This window comes from Kwoniella shivajii, chromosome 5 (assembly GCF_035658355.1).
Source record: "Kwoniella shivajii chromosome 5, complete sequence".
In the NCBI taxonomy this organism is placed as follows: Eukaryota; Fungi; Basidiomycota; class Tremellomycetes; order Tremellales; family Cryptococcaceae; genus Kwoniella; species Kwoniella shivajii.
This window is the reverse complement of record NC_085912.1, coordinates 853451-866392: the sequence shown is the minus strand read 5'-3', so window position 1 is coordinate 866392 and position 12942 is coordinate 853451. Positions and strand designations below refer to the sequence as shown.

At 43.4% G+C, this 12942-nt stretch overlaps 3 protein-coding genes across 3 annotated transcripts; 1 reads left to right on the top strand and 2 right to left on the bottom strand.

Moving 5' to 3' along the window:
* Positions 1-152: 152 nt before the first annotated feature.
* Positions 153-4579, bottom strand: IL334_004069 (uncharacterized protein; the record flags this gene model as incomplete). Its single annotated transcript, XM_062935792.1, has 25 exons — positions 153-177; positions 238-277; positions 356-427; positions 489-691; positions 769-1060; positions 1133-1280; positions 1350-1443; positions 1497-1587; positions 1645-1752; positions 1820-2034; positions 2086-2196; positions 2256-2375; positions 2442-2486; positions 2539-2816; positions 2867-2930; positions 2983-3173; positions 3303-3466; positions 3532-3607; positions 3662-3764; positions 3818-3957; positions 4017-4106; positions 4172-4232; positions 4321-4393; positions 4493-4502; positions 4565-4579. 25 exons carry the CDS (start codon positions 4577-4579, stop codon positions 153-155), a joined length of 2829 nt encoding a protein of 942 aa, XP_062791843.1.
* Positions 4580-5305: 726 nt separating this feature from the next.
* IL334_004068 (uncharacterized protein) lies at positions 5306-7486 on the top strand (the record flags this gene model as incomplete). The annotated part of the gene is made up of 12 exons (XM_062935791.1): positions 5306-5317; positions 5376-5495; positions 5585-5896; positions 5966-6024; positions 6088-6122; positions 6236-6379; positions 6441-6475; positions 6541-6642; positions 6711-6769; positions 6830-7037; positions 7212-7314; positions 7434-7486. 12 exons carry the CDS (start codon positions 5306-5308, stop codon positions 7484-7486), a joined length of 1242 nt encoding a protein of 413 aa, XP_062791842.1.
* A 1618-nt stretch (positions 7487-9104) lies between these two features.
* Positions 9105-12882, bottom strand: IL334_004067 (uncharacterized protein; the record flags this gene model as incomplete). Its single annotated transcript, XM_062935790.1, has 6 exons — positions 9105-11336; positions 11412-11953; positions 12006-12145; positions 12200-12330; positions 12401-12822; positions 12873-12882. The coding sequence occupies 6 exons, from the start codon at positions 12880-12882 to the stop codon at positions 9105-9107; spliced, it is 3477 nt and encodes a 1158-aa protein (XP_062791841.1).
* Between the last annotated feature and the right edge of the window lie 60 nt (positions 12883-12942).

Below are 12942 nucleotides of genomic sequence, written 5' to 3'. Positions count from 1 at the left end.
TTATCCGTTTGACATGTAATATGCAAATTCCACAAGCATTATTTTCGTTTTTCTTTTGCTATTTCGTCCGTTGTTTCAGTTTTATGCAGAATGTGTGTCAATCAGATTCGCTTTGACAAGAGGAGCGGGTCTGTCGTGATGAGGAAAGACGTCTAATCCTCGCTGACATCTCCGAATCTAGAAACGAAGCGTATTAGCGTAGAATCCCCTGGGCCATCAGACAAAAAGGTAACTGACTCGAAAATACCAAGTCTATCTTTCTTGGCTCCTTCGGTAGCTAAATATGATATATTAGCTATTGTGCACATCCCGGGACTTGGCCTAGCTGCAAGTCAGGCACTAGACGTTGACTTACCGTCGTTTAGTTTACCCAAAACTTGGGAATAAGAATTAAGATATCTAACAGATTTATCGATTGTTGCTAGACCTGTAACCCCCCAAAGATATCAGCTTCCGAGATAGAAAATTCGAGCTTGTATATCACGCACCCTCTCTTACTAAATCAGCATTGATACAAGCTAGAGGGTCATCCGCTGCATTAGGATCAGTGGGATCGATTAACCTCAAATGTAATACATTTCCTTCCTTTTGATCTATATTAGCTACTAGTTTACGATTTTCGGTGAAATAGTTGAATCTTCGTAATGCTTCAATACCATATTCAGATGATCGAGGAACGAGTTTAACGAAACTGTTTGGTTTTCACAATTAGTACTGGTAATTGCGCCTTTGGTTTCCACGAACAAGCGAGTTCATGCGCGAACTCACCTCAATCTAGCTTCTTTAGCTTGTCCAGGTAACGTCTTGAATTTACTGTCCAGCGGTCTTATCCTTGAAAAAGGTAAAGTTTCTTCATTCCCATAATCGATGAAATACAATAAGGCTTCCTTCTTTATAACAGATGATTTTCTGACTTTTGCTCGGTACCATTGATTGTCTTCAGTAAATTTGGCAGAAACTAAATCACCTGTTCTAGGCGTGAAACCAGCTGGTGAAGATGAAGTGGGTTGCTTATGGTGTAATGAGAAATCCGACATCAATTTTTCCAGTGATGCGACGCCTGACGGAAAATCAGATTTATGTCAGCTTGCTGGTCAAACAGGTCTACTGTAAAGGGTGCGGTGTAGCTCACTGTCGTTGTCTAGAATCTGAACGGAGAAAGTGAAGGGATCTTCCTTAACGCTAGAGACGTAAACATCCAGATAATCAGGTGCCAAAGCGCCAGTTTCATCAACAGCTTTAACAGCGGTAGTATCCTCTTCGGTGTATGTTGACCAGATCTAATGCCACCTGTATCAGCGTCCCCTACCTTTCCTCCAAGATTGGAAAGGTGACAAGACTGTACCTACATTCTTCTTAGCTGCTTTCGCTTCCTCCTCAGCAGCAGTCAACTCCCTTCCGAAAGGTAATGAATCAGCTGAGAATTGATGTACAGTTGCAAGACTGCACACAAACGTCAGCTTTGCTTCTAACTTCGCGAGGGAGGCAGGACAAACCCTTCTCGAACAATTTCTACAGCTATGTTCGAACCGCCAGAAGCGTAGATAGCTCCGATAAATCCTCCTGATTTGTCAGTGGTGTCGAAAGCTGTTGCCATTGACAGGAATTAGCCGGATCTTAACGGATACAACACAGCCAACATACCAATTTCAACGTCTCTCTGCATGTATTTGCTGGCGAATTTCAATGATTCAGGTCCAAAAGGTTCGGATTTTTCTTGGGCGTTTCGAGCGGTTCTAGGTGCTCTTATTCCTGCGTCAAGACATAGCATGAGCTATTCATCCCCATCTGTGATGAGATTATCAATGTTTCAACTCACCAGCAAGCACAAAAGTGACTTTAGTATTTTCTTTAGGCATATACAATTTAAACCTGGATCCAGCTGAAACAAAATCCACAATTGCGGAATGTCTACCTTGTCTCTTCCATTGTGTGAGATACGAAGATGCTCGAGAAGCAGTTTCCGAAGCATCAACGATACGAGGTAATGAGACATCTTTGGTAGAATGTAAACCTTTGGTTTCAGTAACAGCACTATCTTTGAAGTCAGCTTAATGATCAATCTACAGTCTCAGTCAAACTCACGTTTGCTCAGCAACGATCAACTTATCCAATTCCATAGATCTGTCCTCGTCATCCCTTTTATGCCTGAGTACAGTAGCGAGACCCTTCTCAATGAGTTGTTCGGCAATGTTACTGGAAACACAATTCGGACATAAGCTTTCTGAACACATATTCAGAGAGAGAAAACTCACTTATTAGCATTACCATAGGTGATAGTGACACATTCTCGCTCTTCGTATTCTCCATCACGAGGCTTGACGTAATCGATGTGAACATGCACACTTTTGCCGATCAGACGTTTTCGAAGGAATCTGTTATAATTGTATGGTAAGTACTGCGCTCTTGAGTGCGATCCATTATTCATAATATGGACTCACTCTTTTGCTTCATTCCCCCAGTAAGAAGATTTGGGGTCAGTTCCTCTGGTTTTCATCGTTAGCTGAAGCCTACCAACTAGTGAGTATTGTAGCCCACCTTGGTCCTCTGACTGAAGAAAGTTGCAATCTTCTTTCCTTTCCCTCGGTCTTAGGAAGCACGCTCAATTGATCTGATCCCCAGATTCTCACTACAGTGGCATCAAATTCGTTTCCTTTGGTCGTCGGTGCTCCGGAAGTCGATGATCCGTTGGCTGTCCCAGCGGTTTTAGATATTCCGTAGGATTCCCATAATGCCAATTTCTTTTCTTTGGCGGATTTCTCAGCAGCTCGGAATCTATCCAATCCACCATGAGGACCTAAGAGACCTGCATGCCACTACGAGACAATCAGCTCGCATACGCGATCTGTCGGAAAGCCGAACTTACGTCTATCACTTTGGCTAAACCTGCTCCACATAGGAATTCGGCGATGTTTCCGTTAGGGTGTTTACTATCACCACAATCAGCTACAATTGAATGGCGTTAAATCGGAAGCTACTTACGCGATACCGATGATGACACTAGCCCCACCAGATGAGGGTGCTGGTAAGCCATTTGCCCCGTGGCCAGCTTTTGTGGCACCGGCAGGTGTAGGACCAGATTGGAAGGGAGAAGCACCTAATGACACTGGAGCGGATAACAGCCTGACTTTGATAGAGCGTTGCAGCATTCGGACCTCGCTAAAGAATTTAGCCTAATTATATTTTATTGATAATATGATCAGTATCGGTTTCGACTACCGCAATTATGGTATGCACGGTAAAACGATTGTCACAGTACAACCGATCGGCAACGTGTACGGTGAGTATCATGATGCACTCACCTCTTCGCCCCATGGCTCAGCGTTTGAAGCATCATTTTCCCTTCCCATGGAAGCTCTGGGAGATTTAGCTCCAGCAAGAACAAGGTTGACGAATTGATGGTTTTCTTCATCTAAAAGTAGTCTGACTCGGAGTTGTGTACCATCCCGAACTTGTTCAACAATGGCTATATGAGACACACTTTCAGCGCGAAGTTATGATAACGAAAGTGAATGGGATGTCGGTACTCACCATCAATATCTTGATCTTTGTGCTCGGCGACGAAAGCTTGAGCATCAGCAGGCATTTGGAAGGAAACAGTGCGTTGCTGAGCCGCCTGTTAGTGATTTTTGGATATTTATGTTGTTCCGGGATAACTCACGCTTTCAGGTTGTTCCGCCCATACTCCTTTGCCTTCACTTTTAGCTTGTTGCTCAAACGCCCTCAGTTGTTCTCGTTTCTTAGCTTCTTCAGCTCCGAGTCGTCTAAGCAAATACATCAGCTACAATTCAAACGAAACAACTACCTTTTGACTGACCTCACTGCTTCATCACCCTCTCCTACACCATCTCTCATCTTTGCCCAGCCTTGAGCTAAAACTAGAGCAGCTACCTCTTGGGGAGGTTGACCTGGTCCTGCGGGTGCAATGAACAGTGACACAAATTCACGCTCGGGACCCTATCGAGGCGTTAGCGAACTTGGCAGACAGGCTGGCTATATACTAAAAGCTGACTTACTGGTCCGGTGGGAGTATGAGTGACGTTATAAGCTACTTCTTTTCCTACCAAAAGTGCTCGAAGATATTCTCTGGCTGAAAAAGAATATGGCTGAAGGTTACGCGACAGTCAATAGGATAAATCAAACGGCTGTAGCTTAGCTTGGGCGTACTTACCTCATCCTCCCGAGTAGCAGAGCCTAAACGGGGAGCTTGAATACCGGCGAGATGCAGAATCCTGACATCAAGGACCAAAATTAGCATGTAGAACAAGTCAATGAGAAGTCAGGTGGGCCAGAGTCAATGATCAGAGATAAGATACTTACCTCTCTTTAGAAGGCTTGCCCTTTGCTGGAATCTCTTTAGATCGCACGACAACGGTATCTCCTGAGAGAACATCTGTGACGAAGTGTGAGTATACATTCATGTTTCATTTTGATCGTAACATATTGGTGACAAGGTTCTCGGGCGTTTTGACCAGTCTAAGCAGTGACTCACATTTCACGATCTATGAACCCAATAGTGAGTCAGCTTCCGTCAGAAGGTAGATCAGAATAAAAAGATACTTACAGCCCGAGTGGTCATTATGGCTGAAGTTGAATGTAGTTCTTATGCGGTGTGTACTATTGATTTCAGTATCAGCTTCTAACAGGGTTTGATCTGTATTCCTGTGTTTTTGAATGGCTATATAGTAGATGGTGAATACTATTCTATTAGTTTGAACACGACGACGAGCACCCATGAAAGTGAAAGTGGGGAGGTGTGGAAAGCTAGGCACGTCAATGACTCATGCCACGTGGATGATGCTACAAGCTCGAATGAAATTTGGTTCCGTCAATGTTGATCTTTTTATCTGGAAATGCAGTTAGTGGTCGTTCGTGACAGAGTGTGTGAGACAAAGCTATAATTCCCAGCTATCACATTGGAAGTATCTGTCAACTTCAACGGTATCAGAGAACAAAGTGACGAAAGACATCGACTACAAACAAGCACGACATATAGCGAGCGAAGAATAAGCTGTTCGACCGGATCAAAGGGCATCGCAAAGAATCGTTCAACGTCCTTTGATATATTATCACCACTTGGAAAGACGGAATTGGCTAGCCAATGTTGGACGAGGCAGGTGATCTTTCCATTGATCTGAGTAAGAAGGGATAAAGGTGAATATCAATCATGTCACTCTTTCTCTATATGGCGTCAACGCTCTTAGACACTGATATATAAAACTTGATCAGAGGCAGTACTGGATTTTCTTGTTCAGCAAACCTCCCGACTCTCCTTCTGTCTTATAATCACCATCCCTTCAACAACATGTGTAGACTAGTAAGTGTGAAACATGATAAGCATATAAGGATAACTTCTGATGTATCCACTATACCAGCTCATATATAAAGGCACTGAGCCCATACAGCTGTCACATTTGGTTACCAGACCGAAACATAGTATCATCAATCAAGCATTCGAAAGTAAATTGAGAATGCCAAGTAGTCGGCCGATGAACGTGAGTATAGCTTCTCTTCTCTCATCAATTTAGGCAGACCAGACCAACCCGTGTTCTGGTAATAAGGTCTGGCTGACAGATACATTTAGGCCGACGGTTTCGGTATAGGGTGGTATGATCCCCTTCCAGCACCTATATCAATAATGCCTCCACGTCCGACCAGTGTCCCTGCTCCTCCTACTCCTGTCTATAACGACGACAAGGAGAGTGGTCATGCATCACATTCACACGCATATGTCCCAACCCCTTCACCTGATCTAAATGTTAATGATCCCAGTCTGAATTTACCGGAAGATAGAATGGCAGGAATGGAAGACACTTCAATCGAAATCTTAAAAGCTAGAGAAAGGGAAAGGGAGTTGGAGAATGAAAGACCTTGCTTATTCAAATCTATACATCCTGTATGTCATAAACCATTTGGCTTCTCTTATTCTAAGCCGGATCTGCTGACGATAATGCTATTAATCCAGGCTTGGAGTAATGCTAATTTAACCAGATTGGCTGAGAAGATAAGAAGTGCATTGGTATTGTAAGTCTCAACCTAATGTATCGCGATGGAAACTGCAAGAGCTGATTCACCTCACAATTTCAGTGCACATGTTAGAGCTTCAACAATGGCCGGTGCTCGTAAGTTTCCTTCTACTTTCGCAGGTATCAATCATATGTATATCCTCCTCTACTATGCCTTGCCCCACTTACCGATCTTCAACAAATGCGCGTTGACACTCCACTGCCCTCAGCATCAGAAGACAATTGCCACCCGTGGATGTTTGACAAGCTCATGTGGATGCATAATGGTGAAATCAACGATTTCAAAAAGATCAAAAGGGCCGTGCAACAATCTTTACCCGAAGAGTTATTCTTGTACCCTTCAGGATATACAGGTGAGCTCTACCATACCTGTGTTCAGTTGTCGATCAAGTGGGATGCTAATGGTCTGATTAGACTCCGAATGGGCATTCATGATTTTTCTGTCAAAGGTGAGTCGAGCTCGCCCGGATGGACATGATTTATCGGACTCACCGTCTGTGCTATCTGTATATAGCTCAAAGACCCGCATGCTAGATTGTTTACCCATGTAGAACTGAGAGATGCAATGAAGGAGACAATACAATTCATCAACAAACTCTCGAAAGAAGCTGGTATAGTGAGTCGAGCTGCCTCGAACGCCTATCTCACTCTGAGATACCAATCTAACGAATATTGACCGATTAGACCGGTCCGAGTTTGATGAACTTCGTAGTCACCGACGGAGAAACCGTTGTCGCTACCAGGTGAGTTGATAGATCCTTGTTGTCCACTAAATCAATTGCTCATTCATGTAATTTCGCCAGATACATATCATCTCGTACATCCGAAGCATCCTCTTTATTCTTTTCATCAGGAACGTCATTTGACGAATATCAAGAAGGCGGTTTATATAGAATGACAAAGGCAGACAAAAGAGAAAATATCATCATGATAGCTAGTGAACCTCTCACGTTCGAAAGAAGTGATTGGATGGAAGTGAAGACGAACACTATGATAGTCATAACTCCCAAGGTGGGTAAATTCGATCTTGGATTTAACAACTTTCATGCCACTTCTCTGCCAGAGATACTCATCAAAAAGGAAATGCGTATCTGGTTGAAGTGTCTTCTATCATGGTCACTGCCACCATCCGCTTGATAATGGGCCAAGAGGGAATGCTGATCCTCCTTGCTCTCCATCTCGCAGATGAACTTATTACAAATACCGATCATTGACGAATTTTGGGTAGCACCTCAAGATCCTGCTGCCCTAAGCAGATCAAGGGATTTCGCAATTAGGATGGGTTTTGGTGAGTTCGATCGGCTCCTCATTGACATAATCAAGAACTGGAATAACTCAATACTTCTCTGCACAATCCTTCTCATTTCCGATCAACTCTTGATTTTTCACTGATCCTTTCATCGTTAGGTCTCGGATTCGCTTCTGAGCAAGCTAAAAGAGATGAAGCTGAAGAATCGTGAATGTCCCACTGTCAAGTAATAACACCTTTGTGCATCTCGCATTTCTCACGGCCAGTTACAATTTTCGTAGATATCTTTGTGTGTATAGATCACGTATTTAACTGTATTATATTGTTGGATATCATCGTTTGCATCGCATAAACATCATGCATTAGTAGAGGAAGTGTGAGCGGTCCAAATCCCATTTCATGTATATATTGATGCATTCTAGTTTTGGTACATTATCCGGTAAACATATTGGCAATGAATGAACCGTGTTCCTTTCGTCATCTCCATTCTACATAGTAGGAAAAGCGAATTGGTTTTCGTGACAAGACTACTCGTAGTGGACATCCGATGGCGGGTATGTTTGATTACGATTACAAATGTGAGTTCTAAGATCTATGCGACGCATGATTCAGATTCCATTATCATTACCACGTCTCGGATCCTGAAACCCGAATCCTAAATCCCAATCAACAATGAGCAATGAGCAATGAGCAATGAGCAATGAGCAATGAGCAATGAGCAATGAGCAATGAGCAATGAGCAATGAGCAATGAGCAATGAGCAATGGCCGAAATCAAAAGTATCTATTCCTACTGGACCCACCTATTTCACCCATACTATATTTATTTATTCATTTATCTATCTCAATTATCAACATACTCTCTCCGATTTTTTGTCAACTGTTTATAATATTTCTCGAACCAACTACCCGGCAAACCAATTAGAAGAAAAGATATACCTGCTAAAAGTCCACTTGCAATTTCGAAATGTAAATGTTTAGGTTTGATGGCTACCAGAAGCATTATTGTGAAATTTGATAACATTGTTATCATCAATATGATTGCGTAAAATAACGTTTCTTTGACACCTAGATTTGGTGATTGGGACATTTTGGTTCTAGGGGGATGGGCGGTGAGTTACACGCCAGCTTGTTTGGTCGGTTGTTTGTTTGGTCGGTTGTCAATGGCAGTGAGAGTAGGTATGTGTGAATACAGGTTTATGATTCAGCTATACTTCAAATGAATTAGGCTAATGTAAGCTTCTATACCTAGATCGGTATGTTTAAACAGAAGTCATCGTTTTGCTGAGAATAGATTATACTGTGTTGCTGTTGTTCTTATCGTTTCATCGTAGACAGCTATAGCAGCTATTAATAAATGGGATTTCCAGGAACGGGACAGTCGTAATTGCTTGGCGTCATGTTCACATTTATCATTGCTTCTCTTGGTGTGATATTACGCTGTATACAAAATCAAATCAAATAGATTCCATCGAGTCATATGGTGAGGATATTTCAACGCTCTGAGAGCGTTCATGTCAATTCTGTTGGTATTCCTTGAGGCAATTTGCATTTCCGTTTCCATTCCAATCGCTGATATAAATTACACAAAACAGAAAGACATGACTAAACAATTATGACAACCCAAAACATCCTTAGGGGTATATATAGAAGTAAGGGTAACAAATGGTATCTTAACTCCCATTCCGACTTGACTTCTGTTACTTGGACAACATGCCTTTGATTCCTCTCGAGACAGGTCTGTTCCACTTGTCTACCATCCTTCAGTGTACTAGCACGGTTTGACGTCCTCATCTCGACTGACAATCCCCTTTCATAATTCTTCCTGAATCATGCCTCGCCTCTTACGACCTTGACCGGACTCCCTCTCTCGCCAATCCTAGCAGTCACTTGGACTCCATTCTCAATTTCAGGATCAGTCTCATAGTCCGTCCACTTTTCACTTCCACTAAGGATATCTTCCTCTTCCGTCCTTGTCGACAATCTGCCTTTGTCTTTCAGGGCTGAGCCAGCCTCGAATCCTGCAGGACCACGGTCCATTCCCTCTTTGCTCTCGGTGACGTCTTCATCGACGATCGGATCACCTCTTCCAGCTATCTGCCTTGGAACGCCGAGTTGAGATAACATAGCATCTAACAGGGATTGACATTCTTGAACAGTCGTAGCGTGGTCGAGTAGGCTTCTCAACGGTATGAGGTCGCTTGACGGAATTGATCGGATGGTAGGTTTTTGACTGTCCCTCCCAATCTGACTTTGCTTCTGAGAGATTGATTCTCGTGAGGATTTCGCGTTGTTTTTCACTATTTCAGTCTCATTCTCCTCTAAGTCATTTGAGGGTTTTAGTGAATACGAAGGAATTTGGTCTTCGGGAAAAACAGAGTTGGCAGTCCTGAAACTCGCTGCACTACCTGGCATGTTCACTGTATCGAGGTCTGGCCTTTGTGTGGAATGAAGTGGTAGTGTTTGACCTAGAGTTGGAATTCCTTCGGAAATTGGTTGAGTCGTAGATGCATCCTCTGTACTTTGTTGTTGGCGAGTTTGAGCTGTGTCATCTTGAGCTCGAGGGACTGCTGTTGCGGAAGAGGTAGATTTGGAGTCATCTGATAAGGTTGCTATACCTAACCCCACCATTTTACGATCACCTAATCCTGATGCGCTACCCCTTCTTTCGTTGGAAATGTCAGTCCGACTTCCTCCTCTTTCTGCGCTAATTCCAACTAGACTACCTCTTCTTTCCTCTGTATAACCTACACCTGCTGCACTTCCTCTTCTATCAGGGATCGTACCAACCAGACTACCTCTTCTTTCCCCGTTGTTAAACGTAATATCACTTCCTCTTCTCTCGTGAAACCTGTTTGTAGCTTCCTTGAGGATATCAGAATGTTTACTTGCTGTACTACCTCTTCTAGCGTTATCTGCATTGATAAAATCTTCTTCTCTCGCAAATGGTCGAAACGCAACTGGGACTGTTGATAAACTGTGTAAAGACTTTTGCTTCTTAGGCATGCCCATTCCTCCTCCTTGTCCTAGTTGAGGCTGGGAACCCGGATCTTCGAATCCTGCCCATCCAGTTATTCTAGGTCCGCCTCCGCCCGGAGGACTCAATTTGGAATACGATGCTGAAGTACTTAATGAAGAAGAGGAATTGGCTGTCTTATCTTTTCTCGATTTCGTGACTTTTGAAACTAAGGCTCTGAAACCTTTTCCGGGTTTAGCAGTCTGTGGTTCAGGTATTTCTTCCTCCTCTTCTTGTTCGGGTGATTTGAAAGTTGGAGAGGAATCAGGTGGAGGTGTGTTGTTGAAGAAATCAGCTAATTCTTGAGCTTCAGTTTTCTTTCTTTCCTTGTTACGTTGACTAGGGCTCGGGAACTGGAATTGATCATCATCTTCATCACCTGAAACTTCTCTTGATCTACCATTGGGTCTATTCAAGCTTGATGAGGAGAACTGTGATCTGGTGAGGGTAGGATGAGGAGAAAACGCGTTTCTCGGTAAACTATGTGGTGATGTGAATTGTGATTGTGTATTTGTTGATGGGGAAGAGCTGCTTGTGGTGGTCGTGGTTTGAGGTGTAAACTGATTGTTTCCAAAATTCTCGGATTCCGACTCAGCTATGGGAGGTGGTGGTGGTGTACCTAAAACAACAGCTGGAACTTTGCGTTTGATTTTATCGTTTTTCTTGGTTGGGCTAATAGGTTCATAAGCTTCTTCTGAAGCGAGTAATTCAAGTAAACTCTCTTTCTTCGAGGTCGGACCGGCTAATTTAGTTTGCTGTTCATCTTCGTCTTCGACATTCTCTTCTATGGTTGATGCGGCACGCGCTTGGAGCCTACGTTGAGCTGAATCTGCTCTAGGTCTGTTCGAGAGCGTAGGTGAAGAGTGAGTGATTGGAGATGATCGCGAAGGAGAGGATGCTGAGGCTGGACCAGGTTGATTTCTAGGTGGAGTAGGAAATTGTGAAGGAGTGATAACGGATTCTGATCTCGTACCAGAACCAGTCATTGACCTTCCTGAGATAGATGGATTCGGTGATTCAGTCGCTCTACGTCTGTTGGCGGTTCCCTGAAATTTCCAACAACAAAATACCATCAGCTGTCGGACCATTGGGGGAGACATGGAACAGGAGTGATCACTTACGTCGAAATTCTTCAATCTGCTAGGTGTCAAGCTAACTTTCATAGTTTCACCGCTTCTTACCAAAGCATCAAATTCATCTTGAGCATCTTGAATTGATTGTTCACTTTGTCTTTCATCCTCTTCTTCTGCTCCGTCGTATGAATCATTATGAGCACCTAACATCGATCTTGTATTTTCACTTAAAGCGCTTCCTGTGCGTTCATGTGATCCACTACCAGGTTGACCTCGAAGTAAATGATGTTTACCACTGGGTGAGCTACTTGATTTCTTACTTATTTGGGATCCTTTTCGCATAACCCCTCCTGCTATACCACCGAATCGATTGGTTTCTACTGATGATCTAGACTCCTGAGTTGAGGGAGGAGTGTTTCCTCTAGGAGATTCAAATGAGCTGTCTCGTGGTTGGACTAAAGATACTCTTGATGCGTGAGGTGAACCCAAAGCGTGAGGTGATGCGCGACCAGGAGGATTGGAATGTCTTGATGTGGTGGCACGCTTATTACGTGTGCTTGCTCGGATAGTTCCCTCAAGTTGTTCCTTGACTGAGAACACACATGTTAGAGATGAGTGTGCGAAAGAGGACCGGGTACTCACCCTTCATCTTCTTGAACAATACCCATACACTCTCGTCCTCGCATAAAGCTGTATACAGCTCTTCAGGTCCAGCCACTACGACTTCTGAATCTCGGGATACGACACTAGCTAACTGAGAGAGGATGTGCTCGCAGACATGTCTACCAGGTCATGTCAGCTGTAGTCATTCTGTCAACATGAACGCTCTAGCTCACTCGATAATTGCTGTTATCCACAAAGCAGCAGGTTCAATTGTGTCTTCCGATATCTCACCACCAGCTTTTTTCCACTCTGCTAAAGCTTCTTCTTCTGCTCCTTCATCCGAGTTCTCCTGCGCCGCCATGGTCTGTGGTCTTGATTGTTAGCCCGGTCCAGTGTTCGCTATGTCCTGAGTAATTGAATGAAAGGAAGCTTACTGAATATGAACAACATTTTATTCTCATTAGATTTATTGCAACTTCCAAATTGAATGTTCTACCGTTTCTCATTCCATCACCTTGCCCGTCATTTCCAAATCCAATACCTTTGGATGAATTTCTGCCTTCTTGCCATGATCTCAATTCTACTTCAGCTTCGGCGACTGCTGATCTACCCAAAGCTCTGATATTGGTAGTTTCAACTTGAGCCGAAGGTCCTTTATCAGCTGAAAAGACAGATGGTACACCTTCTTTCCTCAGATCAAACGGGTTGAGGGATTGTGACGCGGTCAAGATGGATACGAGTATTTCATCAAGTAGATTGTTGAGTGCTTGTAATGCGGGAGGAGAAACTGTTGTAGGTCTCAAATCCGATATGAGAGCATTGGCAGATGCCGAGGAGAGGTATTCTCCTAATTGAGCTGAACAACCAGTCAGAATTTATGCGAATGAGCGTTAACACAGGACTTACAGGTAGTCATCCTGTCGCTTTCTAGTAGCTTCTCGAAAACAAAGTGATATATTGGATGTCGGTGAGATCT